This window comes from Polypterus senegalus, chromosome 3 (assembly GCF_016835505.1).
Source record: "Polypterus senegalus isolate Bchr_013 chromosome 3, ASM1683550v1, whole genome shotgun sequence".
Taxonomy (NCBI): Eukaryota; Metazoa; Chordata; class Cladistia; order Polypteriformes; family Polypteridae; genus Polypterus; species Polypterus senegalus.
Window position 1 is genome coordinate 276,108,608 of NC_053156.1, and position 25,044 is coordinate 276,133,651.

General features: G+C 38.0%; 1 protein-coding gene across 1 annotated transcript in view; it reads right to left on the reverse strand.

The window, feature by feature from the left end:
* The window catches only part of LOC120526692 (sushi, von Willebrand factor type A, EGF and pentraxin domain-containing protein 1-like), a gene marked incomplete at its 3' end in the record, with an annotated part of 85,122 nt that overhangs the window by 54,515 nt on the left and 5,563 nt on the right, over positions 1-25,044 (reverse strand). The window contains exons 2-5 of the mRNA XM_039749850.1: positions 18,941-19,126; positions 14,893-14,992; positions 13,908-13,987; positions 6,386-6,571 (exon numbers count right to left, since the gene is read on the reverse strand). Coding sequence (XP_039605784.1) covers positions 6,386-6,571; positions 13,908-13,987; positions 14,893-14,992; positions 18,941-19,126 — 552 coding nt within the window. The remainder of the gene's footprint in view (positions 1-6,385; positions 6,572-13,907; positions 13,988-14,892; positions 14,993-18,940; positions 19,127-25,044) is intronic.

Genomic DNA, 25,044 nt, shown 5'->3' on the forward strand with positions numbered 1-25,044 from the left:
CTTATATTTTATTTAGTAATTGTTTAATTTCATTTATATCCTATGTCTGGTTATTATCAGCTTGTTATTATGTGTATGGTTGGTTTGGAATGTCTGCAACTGTAGATAACTGTGAAAGTTTATATAGATCTTCCATGAGAAGCCTAGCAACAGGTGAGAATTAAGCTGGAAACTATAGTGTTGGTGAATGTATGAAAAATAAAATTAGTAGATTCATGTATTAGCATAAATAAATATAGGAAAATATATAAGCATTAACCTTAGTGTCAATATTAATGCAAAGCTAAGCCTACTAAACAAATGGTTAAATAAAGGCACAATGCCATATTTCTTTTTTAATTGTAGCTTGGCTTTAGCTACCAATATAATCTAACGAGAAGGCCCAGGAAAGGAGGAAAATGAGGTAATGACAGCCCAAGGATGGAAGAAGGGAAAACGCCTGTTGGCTCTTAGCCGACCTAAAAATTAGCGAAGCAGAAAAATAAAGACAATTGACAGAAAATAAAAATACCGTGGTCATCATAAAAGAATTTGACAGGCCAGCTACAGGAAAGGAGAGTCAGAATAAGCAGCGAATGAGCTAGTTTGAGCGAGGTCAGAATGACAAGAAATGAGATATAAACTGTGATTTTTTAACTGTTCGGGGCTCAGCCTGATTTGGCCGAATTGGGTTGAGTCCGTGTTGTTGTTTATTGCAATAAAACAATAAACTCTGTTTGCCCATCCTCTTGACTCCTGAGGGCCTTCATTCCAGGTGAAGACCTTTGGTGCGCGTTTGCGCCGACAATTTTCTCTTTGACAAATGCAAGCAAGAAAAGCCCAAGACCACTTCACAGGATACCATAAGGCATCAGTAATAAGGAACTTAAAAGGGAAGGGTTGTTGCATGTCATATAGTGATGCAATAGTTAAAATGAATAAAAAAGTTTAGAAAACAAAGGCATTTCTCAAATGCGTATGTGGAGAATTTTGATCAAGGATCAATGTGTTGCATTATTAGTTTTTGTGCTCTTAGCTATGAAAAGTCTAGGCCTGAAACAACTTTAAAAAGGACACCATTTATTTTGTTAGAGAGGCCTCTTGCCTGACTGTCCTTCTTTCTTGCCTTGTTTCGAGTTTCTGTGAGTCAAGGTCATCATGCTCTCTGAGGAAACAAGCAAGCAAACTTCGTTTTGAGAAATGCAGGTGTGGAGCTTCTTATTGACAGAAGACAAAACAAACTGCATACAAGACCTTTGCCTGTGTGAGTAAAGGGCAAGCTCTCAAGCTAGCGCATAAAACATATGAGCAATTAAATGACATTCAGAAGCATTAGGGCTCCAATACCTTAGGCAATACAATTAGAATACAATGTACAGTGGTACCTTGAGATACAAGCTTAATTCATTCCGTGACCGAGCTCGTAAGTCAAAATGCTCATATCTCAAATCAATTTTCCCCATTGAAAATAATTGACATGAGATTTATTCGTGCCAGCCCCCAAAAAAACCACACCAATTTTTGTTAGATGTTTTCAACATAAGAAAAATATATTTATAATGAACATATATTGTATATAAACAAAATAAAGCCTAATACATAAAAGAGAATCTAAAGAAATAAACAGATGTTGGTGGAGCCGATTAGTGTATTGTATTTTTTTCTTTCACCTCACTTTTGCTTAACTTCATTTTCTTCTTCACTAGTTTTTTGTTTTTTTGCCATGCTTTCGTCACTTTCATTTGCATGTCCAAGGAGCTTTGTTTCTTCTTCCCCTTTAGAATGTTTCTGAAATGAGTTAGGCAAGTGTCATTAAATAGCACCACTGCACGACCAGTTGCAACTTTTTCAGGGTGTTTCTTTTCAATTAAGTCCAAAACTTTTTCCCACATTGTCAACACTTCCTTTATCTCACTTGAAGAGATAACCTCCTCCGCCTCTGGCTCCTTTGCGATACCAATCTCCTGCAGAACCTCCGTATGTTGCTGCGTCTGTAGTTCCATCAACTCCTCTGTTGTCAGTTCCTCAGAATGTGTGGCGACAAGCTCTTTGATGGCTCGTACCTCGAATTTTGGCTCGTAACTCAAGGCAAAAAACTGACCTAGTGACGATTTGTATCTCAAAAAACATACGTTGGGGCACTCCTATTTCAAGGTACCACTGCATTATGAAAAAGACCGTAGCACATATCAGTTAGGATAAAGAAGCAATTGTTAAAGGCTTGCCTTTCCTTCTTTCTCTCAAGCATGAAGAACTTTGTCAAGGTTGTTCGCAGCTTGGTCTTTATCAGTGAAGCTGTGCACTGCCGTTCACTGGCACAGTTGCCTATTATGTTAGCCATAGCCTTACAGGATGATAGGGCAACAAGTAATCATTTATTGAATTAATTAGGCAGTCCAGTCTTCATACATGGGTCCTTCTGATCTCAACTTAATTCTTAAGTATTGAATTGTTAAGAATTGATTAACGACTGAAAGGCCATCGATCTTAACAGCTCAGGATAAGGCTGTAAGAATGAAGGGAGGGGTAATCATGTGATGGCAAATATGTCCTGCCAGTTAAAATATTGTTATGAGAAGGTTTATTGGGAAGATGACTATTATGGGGATGTATGTCTTCAGGGGCAAGAATATTGTTATGAGAAGGTCTGGAACACCAGGTGATTGTTATGGGTAAAGGTGCTGAGTGGGGAAACATCATGGGATCTTCTATACCAGGGGACTCCAACAACATGTCGCTCATGAGCTACTGGTTGCTCACAACCCCCTTCCAAGTAACTCGCCAAAGGGTTAATGAATCCTATATAATTTCGAAAACTTGATTTGTCAAATTAGGGGGTGGGCAATCTTTCCAAAAAATCATATCACGATCCTTTTAACACAAAATCACAATCCACAATCTGAATTGCAATCTATCTTTTCAATGTGCCATACACTTAAGAGAATATCCAGACTCAAACTCATCAAGACCTAAGTAACACTTTATTTTAAGTATCAAACAAAGTTGAATTTAATTGTTCCCTCATTCGCTAGCTTAACGAAGTTAAGGAACGCACCCCGAAGATGGCGAGTGAGTGAGGACAGCCCCGTCCGCTGTGTGTTTCTCGGATATGTGCAAATAAATCAGTACCGAAGGTGAACTCTGATACATAGTGTAATGAGAGAAGTCGCAAAATCAACCGGACTAAGTAGTTCTCTTGTGAAAAGCAGACAGACAGACATTGGATTTTATATATTATATACAGTTTTATGAAACCTTTAAAATAATGTGCAGTTAAAGTCTCAACAGCATTCTCTGCATTTCTGGAGCTTAGCAGAGCCAGATAACTAGAAGAATCTTCACCAAGCAGCACTGAAAATGTCTCCTTTTTTTGGGTCTCCATACCTCTGTGAGTCTGACATGAATGTCATGAAATCAAAGTTCAGAACAAGACTGACAGACGAACATTTGAATGACTCCATAAGAGTGAACCTGAGTGGCTACACTCCACCATATAACTGCCTCTCTGAAACACATGTGATAAAATGACAAATGAATAAGTCATATCTGTTGTCACACACGTGCGCATGGGAGGTAGCTAAAGGGCTTGAATAAGGGCAGTTCCGAGGCCTACCGGATGTGGCAGAATGTACCGATCTTTTTTTCTCCCTCTCCTGTACACCATTCATGGGAGATTCCACCTGGCTCTCTTGACATCACTTCCGGGACCAAGCCAATAGAAGGAGACATTGCCAGCTACGGCCCCCGTGATGTCATGTCTGGGTTCGAACCAATGGCCAAAGACCTTCATGAGCCCGACCCCTATGATCTCACTTCCTGTCTTCTGTTTATGACTTTGCAGCCAGGAATTCAATTATACGGGTGGCGGCCCCAAACCTTTCCATGACTCTGTGTCAAATTACTGACACTGTATATTTGGAATTGCATTGTTTTGTTTTGACAGCATTCATGTTTTAATTCAATAGTGTGAGAAACACTAGAAAATGCATACAGACATACAAAATGCACTTGCAAGTGAACTAAATATTTTTTGTGATATTTTAATGCAAAATGTGAGCTGTGGAAACCAACATTTTGTAAATGTTCAGATAAAACAAGCTTGTTCAGTTTGTTTGGGTTTAAATAAGCTATGAGAATAAACGTTAGAAAACATGAGTAGCTCTCGGCCATTTTCATTTTGTAAAAGTAGCTTTCATGGGAAAAAAGGTTGGATACCCCTGCTCTATACAGTAGATGCTGGAAAACAAGTCTGGAAAGGGGGGCATTGTGTGATAAGAATTGTAATATATTTGGGGCTCCCTTGACACTTGGGGTTCATTTCATGAACTGAGACAGGCTTTATGTGTCCTGCAATTGTTTTCTATGCTGTGCAATAAAGTCTTAAATTCTGACTACCTTTCTGAAGGCTCAGCTTGTTTTTTCTGAAGATTTCTCCACAAAATGTGGAGTCCAGTGTGTGTGTGTCCATCTATTGTTGAGGATCAGATCAAGGATCAATGTGTCTTGTTATTGTTCTTAGAATTATTGGCTACAAAAAGGAGTTGCTTGACATTTTCTAAATGGCTTAGACAGGCACAAAATTTTTATTTTACAGGCTGTTGCTTTTGTTTTTAATATGGCCTTCTTGCTTCCTTTCACTTGCCTTCTTTTTTTAAGGACCAAGAAAGTCTGTGTTTTTGAGGGAACTGAGGAAGCTAGTTTTTGTTTTGGGACATGGTGACTCTGCTGGGTCTTTTGATTCACCAAAGTCTAAACAAGTTTTCGAAAAAGCCTTCAATGCCCCCAAACTTAAAGGAAACCATGTAAACCTGCACGCTAGTGCAAAAACATTTTAAACATACAGTATAAACATTTCAGCATTTATATATTAAGGCCTATAAACATTTCAGATGATCAGATTAAAAGTAAGCTGTATTGTGTTAGTTAGGTTGAATTATACAGAAGTTTTAAGAACTGATTATCAAGGTTAGCCCCTGTATTGGTAAGACATCATATGTGGCTGTGTGTCACTGGCCGATGACGCAGTTGTCTTTGCTTACAGGCTGCAACACAGCCATGTATACATACATTTCAGATAGCATTTAAGTTCTTATGTCAAGTCTTCCTCATGAATCAATATCTTAATTAATCAAGGTAAAGCAACATGTATTATATTAGCTGGCTTTGAGCAATTTAAAAATTTAAGGGTTCATTAATAAAGGATTTAGCACTGTGCTTGCTGACTCAAAGCCTCTCGCCTGCGTCCAGCTGCAGCAACAGCATAGCTCTTATCAGTAAAGCTGCGTGCTGCGCCTACCAGGACTGCTGCCTTTGAGTTTAGTCTTACTGGATGCTGGTACAACATGCAAATATTAATTGAACAGTTCAGTTTTTCATATGTGGGTTATCCTGGTTCCAACTTGGTGATTAGGGTTGATCGATTTAAAGGTCTCCATTTTTTTATTACATCAAGATTTGGAATGTGAGGAATGCAAAACATGATCAAATGATGGTCATCTCTGGGCCAGGCAACAAGTACGAGCTTTGAGTCCAAATGATTGCTATGAAAAGACTGATTATTATTAGGGAAAAGACGTTTACAAGGGGAGGTAATTGTTATAAAAAGAGTTACAGTATGAGATCATTATTACAAAGATAACATGTAAAGTGAAAGACAAGAACTATGTACGAAATGGGGATGTTTTGTAATTAGAACAGGAATAAAAACAAACCACGCCCAAACCACCGGGCTCACTCCATAAACTGAGACAGGCTTTATGTGCTCTACAAATGTTTTCTATGCTGTGCAATAAAGTCTAAATTCTGACTGCCTTTCTGAAGACTCTGCTTGTTTATTCTGAAGTTTTCTCCATAACACTGTCTCCACTATATGCAGCACTTATTACAGCATGCAAGTAAATTATCAAGCTGCAGTGACAGTGTGCTCCTAACCTCCTGAAAGAATAAAGGCAATTTTAGCTTTTTATTTTCACTCAACATCAAGTCTTTCATTCAGTATTGCTCTCCCGAAAACCCTGGTGGTCGTTTAAAATGCACAGAATAGAAGAATAGAGGAACTGTGGGCGGGTGTTTTAGGAAGAATTCCTGTTGGAGTAGCTTGTGCAGTGCATGGGTTTGCTGCTGTTTGGTACATGCTTTTAACGGGTTGTCTCCAGAAGTGTATTCTCATTTGAGAATCACATCTGGCCTTTTGAGACTACTACAGGATCATGCATCCACGCCCTAACATATTAACATGCTATCAAGATAAATTTAAAAAAAAATAAGCAAAATGAGGTAGAGAAATAAGAGATTTGTGCCCAACAAGAAGGGCACCTTGTGCCACTCATCCCATAAGTTTGTTACAACATTAACATGGCATACCTTAAATCATAAAAGCTCACTTAACATAAAAATTGATACTTACTTTTACATACCAAAGTTGGTGAACTCCAACTGCTTTCAGTGCAAGTGATTGTATAAGTCCCCTGTGCTCTTACATAGCCAAGTACACACTCATAATACAGTTTTGATCCACTGGCAAACACAGTTTGATCCAAAAATTGAGACCTTGGAACTGCATTTTCAACAGTTGGAGGTTTGTCACAATCTTCTAAAATTTTAAAATGACAAGGTTAGGTAGTACTCTGCTATATGAAGCCAGTATAAAACATGCAAATACTCTCAGGATCTTTTGCTAAGTACAGGATATGTGTGAACATAAGCTATAATCAGTGTCAATGAAATCAGTGAAATGTCATCAAGCAAATCCCCATCAACTTGCTGGTACTTCACAGCATTTCAATCTGAAGTGGTTATCACTTAATATGTCAGAATACCAGCTCCCATTCCTTCTGTCATGTGATCTTTTCAAACTGTGCCTATGAGAACTGGTTGTGGTATTGTTCAGTTTACTGAGCAATTATTTCTTCTTAACTTAAAGTTTAAGATTGAAGTGCAAGACAGTTATTTTAGCTTATTTTCAATACACTTGTGGCAAGATATTTTGAAATATATCCTTCATTTACTTCAGACACACTGAATAAGATTCCATCCTACAGTCCATTTTATAATCTTGCTTTAATGTAATGCAATACAGCAGCTAATGAATGTGAACTGCTTAAACAAGCCTAAACTACCAGAGATGGCTTCAGTAATCCATCCCTGAACCCAACAAAATAAATCCCCAGAGCACGACAGTATAAAGATCAACATAAGGATTCCTTACTGGTTGCTGTAAATTATTAGTGTTTGTTTAAAATTACAATGCTAATAATTATAAACGCTTTTTATTTATATAGTACCTTTACAAATGTTGTATATTTTAATAGATTAAGTTTACATATATGCACATTTTGTACAGCAAAATTCACAAAGATGAAAATATTTAACAATCCTCCTCATATTTTAATAGATTTATTTTACAACAGCAGATTCCGGAGCAAATAAATATTCAGCAGCATTTCTCTTACTTGTTCCTTTATCAGGATTCTAAAATATTGATCATTGTACTTTGCATTCAAGTGAAAAAATATAATTATTACTAGTAATATATATTGGGGGTGGAACGGTGGCGCAGTGGTAGCACTGCTGCCTCGCAGTAAGGAGACCTGGGTTCGCTTCCTGGGTCCTCCCTGCGTGGAGTTTGCATGTTCTCCCCGTGTCTGCGTGGGTTTCCTCCGGGCGCTCTGGTTTCCTCCCACAGTCCAAAGACATGCACGTTAGGTGGATTGGCAATTCTAAATTGGCCCTAGTGTGTGTTTGTGTGTGTCCTGCGGTGGGTTGGCACCCTGCCCAGGATTGGTTCCTGCCTTGTGCCCTGTGTTGGCTGGGATTGGCTCCAGCAGACCCCCCGTGACCCTGTATTCGGATTCAGCGGGTTAGAAAATGGGTGGATGGATATATATTGGTGTTTAACAATTTTATTAACATTGCGGTACTTTGAAAAAATCAAAAAGAAGCAAATATATGGTTCACATGAATGTGGTTTTCATTCTTATGTAATGAAAGCTGTGCGATATAATTAGGGCCCTATGGAACCTGTTTTATACATCCATCCATTATCCAACCTGCTATATCGGTAACTACAGGGTCACGGGGGTCTGCTGGAGCCAATCCCAGCCAACACAGGACGCAAGACAGGAAACAAACCCCGGGACGGGGCACCAGCCCACCGCAGGGAATTAGTTTTATTTTTTTTACAAATTCCATTTTATTTATTTTCACCGTTTTATTTTTCCTTGATTTGGATTTTTTTTTTTTACTGTAAGAAAGTAGTAACAGTTACAACAAAACAAACAATAATGAAATGGCACTTTCCACTCCTTTTAATGAAACAGCACACTAGCACAACTCAACCTTATTTTGCAGTTTCATTCATCAGGCAGGAGCCCAGCTCCTCCATGATGCTGTATGCTGAGATTGCCGTAGGACAGTGACTGCTCTCCAGGATTGTAAGAGCCGTTACTAGTTTGATGCATCCTTCGGAGATGAAGGTTAACTTCACTTTTAGAAAAAAGACAAAGTGACCCGCTTTTAAGAGCTTGTTGCATCCGAGGAAATGCCTGCTCTTCTGCCCAGGTTTGTAGGTGCCGAGTTTATAACAGAAGAGTCAAATGCGGACCTTGCGTGCCTTGTTACCACAAGGCAAAACATTTATTAAATACCGAAGACTGTTCTCATTTTCTGGCAGAGCACCTCCTTGTTTACAAAGCTCAATAAAGAAAGGACGCATCTTCGTCTTTTTTTCGAGCAGTATGTCTGACTAACATGGACACAAAATGGCATCTTGCATCTGACGATTTTGTTCCTTCATCTGTTGTTACCTGAAGAGGAACCCTTTTTGATCTTAATTTCTCCTTTTTTGAGATGGGTTGTAGATTTGACGTGGTCATTGCAAGTATCTTTTCGTATACGTAAGTGTATTAGGGCCAAGGAGAAGTAGTAAAACAGTAGTAGGGAGGCCCCAGGTCTATGTTCAGTGTAGAGAACTTTTGGCAGGTGTGACGAGGCTCCAAAAAACTGGATGTATGAATTGGTATCGCACAGATTTAAGTGAAATATTGTGTAAATGTTGGGTTTGTGAGCTGGTGGTTGGAGACACGAACACAGAATTGAATAGATGTTGGTGCCACGACCCACCTGCCAAGTTGTTTCAGCTGTGGAATGGCCAATAGGGGGAGGCAGTTTCATGGCTGAGGTCTTCAGGACTCTAAACAAATCCAAATCATATTAATCATCTACTTTTAAATTCTGCTCCGTACTTATAAATTTTTATTGTTATACTCTATTGAGGATTTGTTCTGTTCTGTGTATTTGTATTGTGTTGACCCCCTTCTTTTTGACACCCACTGCACGCCCAACCTACCTGGAAAGGGGTCTTCTTTTGAACTATCTTTCCCAAGGTTTCTTACATTTTTTTCCCCTACAAGGGTTTTTTTTTTTTTGGAGTTTTTCCTTGTTTTCCTAGAGAATCAAGGCTGGAAGGCTGTCAAGAGGCAGGGCCTGTTAAAGCCCATTGAGGCACTTCTTGTGTGATTTTGGGCTATACAAAAATAACTTGTATTGTACTGTGTTGTATGTTCTTCTGAGTGGGCTTTCTTCATTGCAGGCGTGTGTCTCTATCTGACGTACCAAAAACCCAGTTACAATCCTTCCTTTAACTTTCTCCACATAACCTAATCACCACACGATAAAAGTCTTTGCGAAATTAAAACTAGTTATAAAAACTTATGCCACCGAGTGTTCAGAACTTTAAAAAAAATCTTCGTTATACATGTTTAATTATTCCATCCATTCAGGGCTGCGCTCATTCCAGCAAGCATCATGCGCGAGGCAGGAACAAATCCTCAACGGGGCGCCAGTATATAGCAGAGTGAATAGGAGCAACACATACACTATGGTCAATCTAGCATAACAAAACTCCACATCCTACATGACTTTGAAAGGAAACTGAAGCACGCCAAGTAAACCCACCAGAAAAACATGCAAACTCAAGGCAGGGAACACTTGGGACCCCCTTGCTGCGAGACAGCAGTGCAACCTCCACGCCACTGTGCCCCCACGTGTTTAATACATGCTCTAATGCATTTCATCATGAAAATTATATCAAGTATTTATCTTAGCATTCTAAATGTTCAGGAAGCAGGAATATCATGAAATTAATGTATTCTATGTGGTGATCGTTGCTTGCGCCTCCTCTCCGTGCAAGAGGAAGTCAGTTTAAGAAGCATGTACCGATTAACATGGCTCAGGGAACACTTAACACAAAGAAAGCATTTAATGTGCTACATTACTTACTGTATGACGGGGTTTGAGAAAATCTAGTAAATTAAATATTCATTTTAAGATGAATATAAACATGAATATAATGACAAAATAAACTACGAGAATAAAGTGGAAATTTTGAGAATAAAGTTGACATGTCGACTTTATTCTCGATATATAGTTTTTTTTCTTCACTGTATCTGTATTTTTTTTCTTCACTATGTCCCAATACCTAATACGCTTCCGTATAAATTGGTGTCTTGCATCCAACTATTTTGTTACTTCCTCGGTTATTGGGGAACACTTTTTGATCTTCATTTCTCCTTCTATTGAGATGGGTTTTAGACTTGATGTGGTCATTGCAAGTATCTTTTCGTGTCCAGTCTATGGAATGCTGGCAAAACTTGCAGAAAAATTGTCCAGATTCGTAAAAGTCTATGGGATATTGTTGTGCCCTCAATTTTGCAGTTAAGCTTGTGTTTCTTAGGTTTTTCGACGTAGTTAGGGTATCTGATCACTGCTCACTTCGACATTTCTGTCTCGTGCAGCAAGCTAATTCGCATGCCTTTAACGAGAAAATGTAAACACGTTCACAAACAAATAGATGCACGACTGAATTTCAAATAACAATTGCGTTTGTTTCAAAAAGAACAAACTAGACAATAGTATCTGAATGATAGATTATTATTCAATCGTTTAATTTATTGGGAAGTTTTGTAACAGTCACCCCTTCAGTCTCTAAATTCCGCACATTTCCGTTTTAAAATCTAAAATCAGTTTTTAAGCGTTAATTCCATGATTCCATCTATGTTTTCCGCATTGCGTAAATCATTGGGCCCTATATAATCGTAAATGTTATGTTTGTAATGCCAAACACCCTTCCTTTTAGTTCCAGCTCCGTTGGCTTTTTTCCTGCACATACTGCATCTCCACACACTTTAACGTAGCTTCATACAGTAGACAATGTAGCAGCCATTGGTTTTGTGGGATGTTTCTTTACATTTGTCTGTCTCTAAGCCAAATTAAATTCTTAACATTGCTGTTACACGCAAACATGGCCCACAAATGTTTGCACAGAGGCTGGTTGTTACAATGTTTTTTAATTTGCTTTACCCGCATACAGAAAAGCCAGGAACCGAAGTGCACATATGCAGCTTACACTTTATTTTAGTCACAAAACATACTAGCAAGTTAAACACCAATCTGCCAATCTATACTAATAAAAGGCAAAGCCCTCACTGACTCACTCACTCACTCACTGACTCATCACTAATTCTCCAACTTCCCGTGTGGGTGGAAGGCTGAAATTTGGCAGGCTCATTCCTTACAGCTTCCTTACAAAAGTTGGGCAGGTTTCATTTCGAAATTCTATGCGTAATGGTCATAATTGGAAGCTATTTTTCTCCATATACTATAATGGAGTCGAGCTCGAAAGCTGTGGGGGGCGGAGTTTTGTGTGACATCATCACACCTCCCACGTAATCACGTGAACTGACTGTCCACGCAGTACGTAGAAAACAAGGAAGAGCTCCAAAAAGCGCTGAAGAAAACATGCATTATATAATTGAGAAGGCAGCGAAACAATAAGAAGCAAACGAGTGACATATACAACCATATTCATGAGTGCGGCTACTTCGGAAACCAAGCACAGTGTAAACCTAAAATTTAAATTAAGTTCATAGACAGGCTGCCGCTGGCGTTTGTCATGCCCATGGGTAATACCGGATACAAGTTTAATGAGAGCACGCAGGATATAAACGAGAGTTTCGATCACTTTGTAACTAAGTTAAAATTGCAGGTGAAGGGCTGTGCTTATGCAAATTCCGAGAGACTGTGTTTGTGGGGGATTGACAGTTAAAGCGGGTGGGGGAGTCACGTCATCATCTCCCCTCCCATTCACCTCATTTCGCTCTGAGCTGAGCTCCGCAGCTAATGCAATCTTACGGAAACGACTTTCTGATGCTGCTACCAAATACTCACAGAAAAATCCACAAGTTAATACACACGCTGTCTCTTGAGTTTCTCCACACTGAATCCTCCAGGCACTACTTACAAAAGGTTACATTGACAATCGTGTTACGTTATTTTTAAAATGTTTCCTTTTCTTAGCACAAGAAAGGCTGAGAAGCTTCGATGCATGTGCTCCATAACGCGTTAAAAAATAATGCATTTAATCACACTTTGCATTCCAAGCAAATGGGAACTTCTGTCAATGCACAATTTCCTGGTACACTGATTACATTGATCAGCGCTTTTCGATTCATTTTACCCTTGCACCCCCTTGGTTTGAGAAGAAGTATGAAAAAATATGAGGTTAACACAGAAAAACAGATCATCAATTGAAGCTTTATGAATAATTGATACTTTATTCGCCATCAATAATTGTTTTGGTAAAGCCATACTCGGTGTAATCCTCCTTCCATTTTATAATTTTTCCACCACTAGCCATGACTAAATGAACGGTAAAAAAGTAAGAGCGAAGCGAGGATGACTTATTCAGGCAGGCAGGCAGGCGACAGCTCAATAGCTCAAATTTGGATATAAGTAGGTTCTATTTAGTCACCAGAAATATCTTTGGTAGGAATGGAAGTTGAATTTAGTCTTTAAATTTCTATGGTGAAGAAAAATGTATGCAATGATTACTAAATTTAACTATATAAAGTCAAAACTTGTATATATAAAGTCATTCCTGAATTTATAAAATCAAAACTTGATTATATAAAAGTCACTGTCGGAATAAATAAAGTCAAAAGTTGAATATATAAAGTCAGGGCTGGAATATAAAGTCAAATCTTGAATATATAAAGTCAGCGTTGGAATATATAAAGTAAGCGCTGGAATATATAAAGTCAAAACTTGAATATATAAAGTCAGCGCTGGAATATCCATCCATTTCCCAACCCGCTGAATCCGACCACAGAAGTGACTTTAACTACGAGGTTCTTAACCTGGGTATGATGTTAATCTACATCCTGCCCTGAAAGCAGGTCCTTCAACTTGCAGGGAAAACTTGGGGATTGGAGACAGGATTGGCTGGACCCAATGTGGTACTCAAAGCAAGGCCTTCCATAATGGATTTGGATCTCTTATTCTCCAACACTGCACTAGACTATCCTTTGTTGTAGAAGGGTAATTTCAGCCCTTGTTATGACCACATACTATATACTGGGTGCCATGTTATAGTATATAAGTTAAAGCCAGGTAGAGAACAGTTTAATTTAGACTTATACTGGTTTAAAAAGGAAGGAGAAAACATTTTGTCATTGGTTTACTGGTTGAAGAGAAGCCCATCATTTTGGTTGATATGTTCGACTTACAATAATTTTTCTCACCAACTGTTTGAGCTGTTATCAGTGTCACTCAATTGTGATTGATGCAGTCTTAATAGATAGTCAGTGTAGTGCTTAAATTCCAAACAGAGGCCTAGTGCAACACCTATGAAAGTTGCACAGTAACCACGCTGTCTTTGGATGTTAACTGTCAGTGAGGAGGAGTCTGGAGAAGCAAACTATCTTAAGCCTTGATATAGAAAAGAGGGCAGTACAATTTTGTCTTACGCTGGTGACAGAGCCTAGTTACTGTGTGGGAGCAATAACTGGACTTTCTGTCACATCCTTTCAAAGGTCACACATCTGTCCTAAAAGTATTAGGTTGCAACTGGAAAGAATAAAAAAAAGACTTACCTCGTATACATTGTGGATTTATTCCATCCAGTACACCATTAGCTAGGCATTGTCTGTAGCTTCTGCCCACAAGCATATAACTAACGAAAAGGAGAAACAAAAAAATATTTAACAGCAGTTCTGAAAATTAGTGAATGTTAACTGCCTCAATCAAGTTAACCTAAACATTTAACATAATAAGAACACAGGAGTGCATTTAGTTTAAATTCATTTTTAATGTAGTATTATATGTGGGGTGTAAGTATACTTAAAAGAATAAAGGATCTTGACCAACCACAATTGTCATAGATTACATTAAAGATGTTAAATGTTTACTTTTTGGAAGAGACTCCTTTGTCTTCCACTTACTGCAGTTCACCTAGATTCCTGCAGCGAATTTCTGCTGGAAGCTTCAACCATAATAAAGGCAGGCGATTTTGTGGCTGGAAAACCTTATTGAACAGACATGGCCAAAATTATGTGTAGCCTTCCATTATTTAAAAAAGAGTCACAACTTTCCTTGAAATAAGTTGGGAATGACCAAAGTAATGGGCTCCTGTTCATAATGTACACTGTGTGTCCAGTTGTTCCTTTGTGGTGTGAATATTTTTTGTTTTGTTCAAAGAAACCAGTTACTGTAGGTAGATAGCAAAATTCTGCTTTGTGGCTGGTTAAGCTAAGCAACTATCTGCAAGCTCTTCAACATGATACAGATTAGGTTCCCGTTTTTGGATAGGAATCAGAAGGGATTTGTTAAGGTCTGAAACAACCAGTTAGTTTTCCTTTTGTTATTTCTCCCCAACACGTCTTAATTTAATTGTTTCACCTAACTCCCTTCCAAGTAATCCAGCCACCATTGCACAATACATTCTGGGCTAAGAGGGGTATTCAGTGTCAATTTTCAGGAAGTGTAGATCTGGCTGGAACACTAAAGAGAAAATGAATCTATCAAAAATGCATTCTTTCTTGTCTTTAATCTATTGATTAGCATCAAATCTCTACTCACCCTTTGAAACAAGAAGCATAAATTTTATCTCCGTAGAAGATTCCACTCGAAATACTAAACATCCCATTTGTCATATTCTCTGGAGGTTTGCATCTGATACCTAAAAATTTAGAAAACAGTACAATAACAGCATCATGGTTCCTTTGGGAGGTAGCATGGATTACTGATTAACATATTGTTTGGACTTTAAAGGAGTGTTGCTAGCTCAGTCCTCAACTCTGTCATGCCCTGTAGCTCATAAATCTGCCTTTGCTCTATGTGCTGTTTTCTAACATTTTACATCATGCCTCTTAAAGATAGAATCATCTAAAACATTTGAAATAATTCTGTTCAGTTTTAGTCAGATCTTTGTACAGATATGGTCAAGCACCATTCTTTTCTAAAAATGGTATTTAAAGAGTTACAGCTGGCATATTGTACATCTAAATACATACATTTAAATGTCTATTATATTCTGAACACTCAAAATTGAACATTGCAGGCATGTATAATGACCTCTGTATTACTCCAGATGTTGTAATGTTGTACAGTGGATTGTTCATGTTATCTTATTAGCCTATCACTTCCGAGGGCAAACCACTCATACTGTATTTTTGGACAGCTGCTATCATTGTCAATGAAAAGAATACTTTCTGTGTAATAAGAGGAGCCTGTACCTTTCAAATATAGGCTGCTCTGAGGTGCCAAATTGTAGTATGACTCTTATAAGAAGTGTCTGGTCAGTGCTGGTATAGTAGACACCACAGGTTATTGCAGAGGAATTATTGACTCGTAAGAAAAACAAATTGGCTTGCCACTGAAATGTCTCAGTTTCCATCCAGGATGAAATATCTTGCAGGTTCTGTTTATCTAGGACCCTAGTTCAGGTTCAAGGATGACATGATCAAGAGGAAACATTATATTCCCAAAAACATGCTAATGGGCATATGGTCCTGAATGTATTCATGTAAAAACATGTTCTTCTTTTAGGGCAGAAAGATAAAGGGTTACTGTAGTATTCTGGCCCTTGTTATGTCTGGGACTGAAGGGACCCAGCAGCCCCTAGGCGTTGTTCTAGTCTGTGGTCCTTGGTCAAAATGAGGCCCATCCTCGGACTCCAATGTATTGATTTCTTCAGGAATAGAAAGTGACCCAGATGTGGTCTCAGGTTGGGACTTAAATGTCCTTTCCAGTCATACAGTCAGTGTGCTTGATGTCAGAAGTGAGACATGAGAAGTCATCTAGCAAGTACAAAAGAGGGTTGAGGAACAATAACAAAAAGTAAAGGAGCTGAAGAAGGAAATGATTTGTGGGGGTACTATGACATTTACAAATGCCCATGCTGTCCATATATGGATATACCAAACTATAGATTTTGCCACTCGTAATTTCTCAGATGGGTTTTTTCTGTTTTTGCAGCTTAAGGATGGCTTCTTTCATCTGCATGGAGAGCTCCTTTGACCGCATGTTGTCTGTTCACAGCAAAATCTTCCACATGCAAGCACCACACCTCAAATCAACTACAGGTCTTTTATCTGCTTAATTGATAATTACATAACGGCGGCAGAGACGAGAAGTTGCTGGCGCATAGTGCAGGTAGGGAGGTTAGTGAACGAAGCGAGCAGAGGGCAAAGCCCCCTAGGTCTTAGTAATTTCTCACCTCTTTGCATCATATGGTTTATTGTGAATTTTGTACAACTCAGGCATGAGGACTGACAAGGACAACTGGTGGCCGATAGGGTCTGGGGTTAAAAGTGTTTATTTTTATCACTCTTCATTTAAAGTTGCAATAAAACCATTTAAACCAGTTAAACCATTTAGCCAATAAAGGATGCTTTCTCTTTCAATAAAATTTAGTACTTATTTATGTGGTTGAAGTATAAATATAAATCACACCCTGTCCCTTTGTGTATCAATTAGTTTTATGCCATGGTTCAAGTTTTATCTATTTTTTTAAACTTACTTTCTGTGAATGGGGCAGACAAAACTATTTTGTAATAATTTGAAATTAATTTACATTTACTTATTTTGCTGACACCATTATCCAAATTTAATTTGTTTACTTATTTCCATCTAATATGAAAAGGTTCCCATAAGAAACTAGTAAAAGTGAATTTTAAAAAAAATAACAAAAACAAAATAAAATATAGAAGCAGGAGATTTACAAATCATTTTACCAGAATGCCATGCTTCCACAAGCACACTGTCAGAACACACCATGTTTAAAATATAAATGTACTATTAAATTCTTTGTGCAGCTCTTGGGAATAAAACTGAGTAGCATCCAGCCAGCCTTTATCTGTACCGATTTTTTTCCAATTTAGAGGTGACAGTTGCCATGGCTATTTACTATGTAATTAATAGCAATATAAAAAAAGAGGAAAATTCACTGTTTTTGCATATGGGGTCATTCCAACACCCAGCTCTCCTGAACCATGTTTAAACCTGCTGCACAAAAAGAAATAACTTAAGCTCATCAAATACCCCACTCCTCAAATGCTGTTTTTTCATCAGCATCAGGGACCAGGGTATTTAAGATTCAATCTTCACTAAGAATTCCTTTTTCTGAAAGTTTCTGGAACCACGCTTCCAATTCTAAATCTAGCGTCGCTCTTATTTTTAAATGTAAAATCTGTGACGAAGGGTATGCCTTTAATAAGACTACATGCCATTATGACCTAAAGAGAGTCAGTAAGCACAACATCAGGCAGAATGTCTTATTTAAAGTGGCATGAAAACCTTATACTCCCTCTCATTTTTTAAAACCTGACATTCCATCTTCAGATTCTACAAACGTTTAGCTCATAGTTCTCCAATATATGCAAAACACTACAAAACAAGCTGATAGAAGACAGAAAAAACAAACTGTTTATCTATAAGTTGAAAGCTATTAAGAGAAAAAAGTATAAAATTGTAACATTCACAAGTGTGAATGCAGCTTCTAGCAAAAATACAGACAGAAATCTCCTGAGAAGCCATGCAACTTTGAACAGTCTGCCTTTCATTCTTGCCATTTGACAACAAAGAAACTCATTTCTTACCATAAGATTTGAAATAAATATAGTAACAGACTTATAAGCAGCTAAAACATCAGTGTTCTTTTTAATGTAATAAAGACTGGCAACTTCAGTGCATGATCCCCAAAAAAAAGAGTACAGAAAACTCAAGGAAGGAGAAATCAAATTTAAATGTATAAAATATATGTGCATAAATTAAGTAAAACCATCCAGGTCGTATGGACTCCTGGGAACCCAATTAACTTGAAGGAAAAGGCTCTTCAACCCTGTCCATAAATAGCCCCCTCTTTCACCCCTTTACCAAATAATTGCTAATGTGTGGTGGGTGCGCTGGTGCAATAATGACTACTATCACATCATCTATGTGGCTGCTACACATTGGTGGTGGGTCAAGTGTAAAGTACATCTATGTAAAGTACTTTGAGTAGCTAGAAAAGCACTATATAAATGTAATTACTAAAGACAGGTTTTTTTTTCAAAATATAATAGAACCTGCATTAGAAAAGAAACACTTAGAAACACTTCAGTGGGGAAGCTTATGCTTGAATTGCTGTCTCCAGGAAGTGAAGACACACTATCAGGCTCGCTAAAGCCCCGTCATTTACTCTTTACTAATTTAGTCACCTGGTAGAGTTTTTTTAAAAAAAAAAAAACCACCACACACAAAGTATACAATAGTAACCATAAGTAAAATCAATGAAGCAAGCAAAGGCACACCAGAGTATGTGTAGACTTTCTCCTGTATTTGCATACCGACCTTGACTGCAATTCTTATTACAAAAAAATGTGTTTTTCCATAAACGTTCCTGAAATGTATTTGTTATTATGCAATTCAGTTACATGACTGCATAGCAAAGCTTAAGGGAAAAGATGAATTAAGATTGTAAGATTAATAAATATCAAGCAGGAGAAAACTAATGCTATGTTATTACTGTGTAACACTGAGCAGCTCACTTCTTCACAAAAGAATCTATTGTTCAGAAAGAGAAGCGGCTCATGTAAAACAGTCCATTGCCCTTTGATTTATCATTAACAACAGACTTTGTACTTACGCTCACAGGTCATCTGTACTGCAGTCCATTTGCCATCTTCGCATATACTCTTAGCTGTTCCATTGGTTTGTTTGAAACCTGGACTGCACTGATATAACACTTCATACCCTTCAGGAAACTCATTCTCTGTCTGAAATGTCTCTAGAAGACTAATGTCTGGATAAGATTCAGGAAAACCACATTGTCCTAAAATAAAAGACACATTATGTTTAATGAGGGCTGTATAGTATGCTTTTAAAAAAAACAAAAAAAAACACACACACATTTGGCTAGGTCTAAACATGCCATGGCACTACCAACCAAATACCAATCAGGAATAAGAATTTGAAAATATGCTAACGGAAAAATGCTTTTTTTCCCCCACAATTTGGAACAAAAATTTATTATATACCTTCTTTCTACAGTTCACCTTGGGCTATTCTGATCAGTCAAACTGATAAAATTCACAAAGGATATCAAATATACACAGTCTGTCCTTAAGTATGTGGGTCTCTGAACATCTAACGACCATGAATAATAATTACATAAAAGATCTTTGAATTTAGTATCATGCCTACTGCCACTGTAAAAATAAAAAATCAACTACAAATTTTTAAAGACACTACTTTTTCACAGCTACAATTGATTTCGTTTTACCCAGAAAGCTAATGATTGCAAATAAGATTCAGTGGAAACTTGGTGGAATTTAACCAAATGTGTTTATATTCAGCTATTTTTAATAAATTAACTGCATGGAGAAATTGAACATAAGGAAAATTATACACAAAGATAGAATCAACTGTACATTTGATACTGAAACACAGTTTTCACTCTATGAAGCACTTTGTTATATAAACACTACTAACAGCATACAGTAACAGTATGGTATTGTACCATGTGAATTGAAGCAAAATGACACCTTTTATTGGCTAACTGCACAGATTATAATATGAAAGTTTTCAAGGCAGCTCTGGACACTTCTTAAGGCAAGTTGTAGTACTTCAACTGAATTGGTGAATAAGAGAGAAGTGAATTGGCATTACTGGCCAAAACCCCTCTGAAATGGGAGCAAGAATGACATTTGAATTTGTTAAAAAACAGAGATGGTGTTATAAAGCGAGGTCTGTGGCAATTGTGTTGTTAAAAATATATATGCGCTCAGGCATTTGTGGGGTGTATAGCTGTGGCAAAAAGTTTTGAGAATGACACAAATATTACATTTTCACAAAGTCTGCTGCTTCTATGTTTTTAGATCTTTTTGTTAAAGGTTTCTGTGGTATACTGGAGTATAAATTACAGGCATTATATAAGTTTCAAAGGCTTTTATTGACAATTACATTATGTTTATGCAAAGAGTCAATATTTGGAGTGTTTGCCCTTCTTTTTCAAGACATCTGCAATTTGCCCTGGCATGCTGTTAGTCAACTTCTGGGCCAAACCCTGACTGATGGCAACCCATTATTGCATAATCAATGCTTGGAGTTTGTCAGAATTTGTGGGTTGTTTGTTTGTCCACCTGCCTCTAGAGGATTGACCAATGAGATAAATGTCTGGGGTGTTTCCTGGCCATGGATCCAAAATGTTCGACGGCTCGGGTTCGGGACAACAACAGTGCAGAGCTTGCTGAGAAATGTCAGTTGCTCAGAAATGGAAGCAGGCAGGTGTGAGTGCATCTGCATGCACAGTGAGGCAAAGACTTTTGAACAATGACCTAGTGTCAAAAGGGGCAGCAAACAAGCCACTTCTCTCCAAGAAATACATCTGGGGCACACCAATATTCTGCAAAAACTACAGGGATTGGACTGCTGAGGACTGGGGTAAAGGAATTTTCTCTGATGAATCAACTTTTCTGATTGCTTGGGGCATCTGAAATGAAGATTGTCCGGAGAAGGAAAGGTGAGCATTATCATTAGTCCTGTGTCAAGCCAACATGTGTGGGGTATGCTTCTCAACCAAGGGAGTGGGCTCACTCACAATTTTGCCTAAGGACATAGCCATGAATAAAAATGGCACTAACACATCCTCTGAGAGCAACTTCTCCCAACAATCCAAGAACAGTTTGCTGACAAACAATGCCTTTTCCAGGATGATGGAGCACTGTGAAAAAAGGCAAAAGTGATAACTAAGTGACTGGGGGAACAAAACATCGAAATTTTGGGGCCATGGCCAGGAAACTCTCATCTCCTCATTCTCATTGAGAATTTGTGGTCAATCCTCAAGACGTGGGTGGAAAAACAAAAACCCATAAATTCTGTCAAATTCCAAGCATTGATTATGCAATAATGTGCTGACATCAGTCAGGATTTGGCACTGAAGTTGACTGACAGAAGACCAGGGCGAATTGCAGAGGTCTTGAAAAAGAAGGGTCAACACTGAAAATATTGACTCTTTGCATAAACGCGATGCAATTGTCAGTAAAAGCCTTTGAAACTTATGAAATGCTTGGAATTATACTTCAGTATATCACAGAAACATCTGACAAAAAGATCTAAAAACACTGAAGCAGCAAATTTTGTGAAAACGAGTATTTGTGTCATCCTCAAAACTTTTGGCAACAGCTGTAGGTATGTGTGGTAGCATGGCGAACAGGTTCCGGTCAATTCAAGTATGCATTATACCAAAATAATTCCCTTAGTTCAGAGGATTTTGCTTTATAGATTTATGCCTGGGTGGCACGGTGGCGCAGTGGTAGCGCTGCTGCCTCGCAATTAGGAGACCCGGGTTTGCTTCTCGGGTCCTCCCTGCGTGGAGTTTGCACGTTCTCCTCATGTCTGTGTGGGTTTCCTCTGGGTATGCCAGTTTCCTCCCACAGTCCAAAGACATGCAGGTTAGGTGCATTGGCAATCCTAAATTGTCCCTAGTGTGTGCGTGTGCGCCCTGCGGTGAGCTGGCGCCCTGTTCGGGGTTTGGTTATTGCCTTGCGCCCTGTGTTGGCTGGGATTGGCTCCAGTAGACCCCCCGTGACCCTGTAGTTAGGACATAGCGGGTTGGATAATGGATGGATTTATACCTTATGTGAAATTGATACTTGCATGTGCCAATAAACATACACTACATTGCCATTCTTCATCATCGTTATCAGGGAGTGTAATAGCCTTACTTCAAAACTTCTGTCTTCTTAACTACAAAATCTCAGAATATATTTATTAATGTGTAGCACCTGCAACATATCCTTTAGTGTCCTCGGTAAAATGTGTCCCTGCTAAGCAGATTTCCATAAAATGTTCACTCTTCTATTGTATAATGTATGAACAGACAAGCAGCAGGTGAAAGGACACTACAGATGTAGTGACTTACTATATTGTAAAACACACTATTGCCTGCTTAGTCAGGGGTCAGATAACTACACGAACCACAAATTCACACCAAAAGTGACATTTCTGCACAACTTAAGCCTTCTGAAAAAAGAAAAAGAAAAAAAAAAGTATTATTCACAGTTTTCTTTTGTGTGAATTATTCTGTGCTTGGGTCAGTTACGAGGCAAACTGCATTAATGGCCATTAACCCCATTATTTTGTTAAATAAAAATCTTACATAGGTTGGCATGGTGCCTCATAGATCCAGTTCTTGCTTTATATTCTTTGGACTTTATGTTCTATGTTATTATTTATCTATACTCACCTTGTGATCCAATACTGCGTTTAACTATGAATCATGCAAATCAAAGTATGGGGTTATCTCAAACATTTTTGAATTTTACCAAGATGCAGTTTACATTACCATTTGAGATAAAACACCTAAATAAAGAAAGGCTATTTTGCTAAAATGTAGCATTTTATTTTTATGTTTAATTTTTCCTTGGTTTTCCACCACCCTTAAAGTCTAACGTTTTCAAAATGGGTAAACCTTTAGCCTTTAAACTTGGTTTCCTCCATGAGAAGATTTAAAAAAAAAAAAAATCAGTCAGTTTTAATGATTTTTGTAGCCTTGATTTGTCTCTTTATGCTCCATATAATAAGACTATTAGCAGTACTCTGCGCCATGGTATATAAGATGTTGCTGTATAGACTTGTCTGCACTGAAATGAGTCAGTCAGTCATTCTCCTATTTCATTAAGGGGTATGTATTTTTGTTATGGAATTTTGCCTTAATATAGCTGTTTTATAGCGCCCCACGTGTACAGTCTTATCTGCATGAAGATAGCTACTTTAAGCAGAGACTTACTAGCTCAGCATAAGCAGACCAACCCCTGTGTGAATATGGCAATCACCCACGCCAGGTGCTCGTCACTATATCTTGAATATACAGTATTATCATGGAGATTACTATTTTTATTAGTTTGGTTCACCTACACTATAGTTACCATTAACTATATTGTTTAAATCAATGTTAGGTATCTGCTTTATAGCATCCCACATGTATAGCCTTACCTGCAAGTGGACAGCTGTCTTAAGCAAAGACGCTTACTTGCTATGCACAGGCAAACCAAACGATTGTCTTCTGACCTGAACTACACTTGTGCCAATCACCAAAGTAGGGCCCAATCACTGCACTTCGTTCTATTGAAGACGTCTTTTCTCAGCTGCTAGCCCCTGTGGGAATATGGCAATCATGCACACGAAGTGCTCTTAGCGATAAACCTTGATTCGATCAAACAGCTTTAAAATCAATATTAATATGAAGCAAAAGGAAGCAAAACACATTAAAACCGATTGTAGTAAAAGAAGGAAAACTATTTCAGAAGAGCATTAAAAGTTTGGGAAGTGAATCTGAAAGAGAGTCTTATTAAAAATACTTATACTCTTTAATAAAAGCCCTATGTGCGTCCAGGTGTCCGTGTGTGTGTCTTCTGGTGAAGTGCGCATGCGTGGGGTCACACGGCACGTGTTCAGTCTCTTCCTGTGCATTCCCTGTGCAGACACACACATAGGCGCATGAGAGACAGACGCACAAGCACAGGCGCCCACGCGACAGACACACGCACGGGACACACACACAGGCGCGCGCGTGCATTGTTGCAGTGTTACTTTTCTTGGTTGTTTATTAATTTTTCAACTGTTCATTTTTTTCCCTGTGCTTAAAACTCATTAAAAAAGGTGTTTTTAGCGAGCGAGTTGTAAGGCTATAGCGCAAACTCTTCCAGTCTTAGTTTTCTCAGTTGTTCCAAGGTTTTCTTAGTGTTATTCAATGTTTTTACATTTAGTTTACTATTACGCTGTGCATTCAGTGGTATAATTAACTATATTTGTGCTTAAAAACGTAAAAAAATATATATTTACATACAGTTCATACGGTCTGGAATGGATTAATTGTATTTACATACAATCCTATGGGGGGAAATTACTTCGGTTCACGACCAAATCGGGTTACAACCAGAGTTTTGGAACAAATTATGGTTGTGAGCCGAGGTTCCACTGTATTACTGTCATTCAAAATTACAGGCATTTTACGGAAATACAAACCAGTATTACTGAGAGAGAAAATTAAAGGCACACAATACAGTGACGTATATTACGTATATTGTAACGGGCTTAATGTCTAGTGCAGAAAATAAAGATGGAAGGAAGATCAGTCTTTTCTACCAGTCTTTTCTTCTGCTTTAGGTGCAGAGCAGTTTCAGATTGTTGTTCAGTCTACAGAGCTCTTGCCAATTTCTTTTGTTTCTTTTTTTCATGTGTTGTTCCCTTCTCAGCTCTCCTTGCTCTTCTCTCTCCTGCTGTGCTCTGCTTTTTTCTGTGCATCACACATCTCAAATTTAAAGGCCTCGCTTCATGTTGAATTGACAAGGATTACAAAAATAATCAATAAGTGTTCGCCTTTCTCAGGGTGTTTGTAAACTCACACCGTATTTACTCCAAGTCTAATAAATTACAAAAAAAGTATTTGTAACAATCTGTTAGAGATTCTAAAAGAATTATCTAAAAGAAACAAAGTTCACGTCCAGTAAACATACTGAATTTAAAATCAATCTATAGCAGTCTTTTAAAAATATACACAAGAGTGTGTTTAAAATGGGATTTAGAGTTTAAAAGTTTTAGAAGATTCTGTTTAAATAAAGCCAAAGGGTCCAGGTTTTCCAATTGCTTGCTGTTTACTCAGGGGTCCTTATTGCTGTCAGGTTAATCAATGTTAGCCTCATGATATTTCATTTAAACTACAGATTCAGTTTTGAATTGTAAACTGTC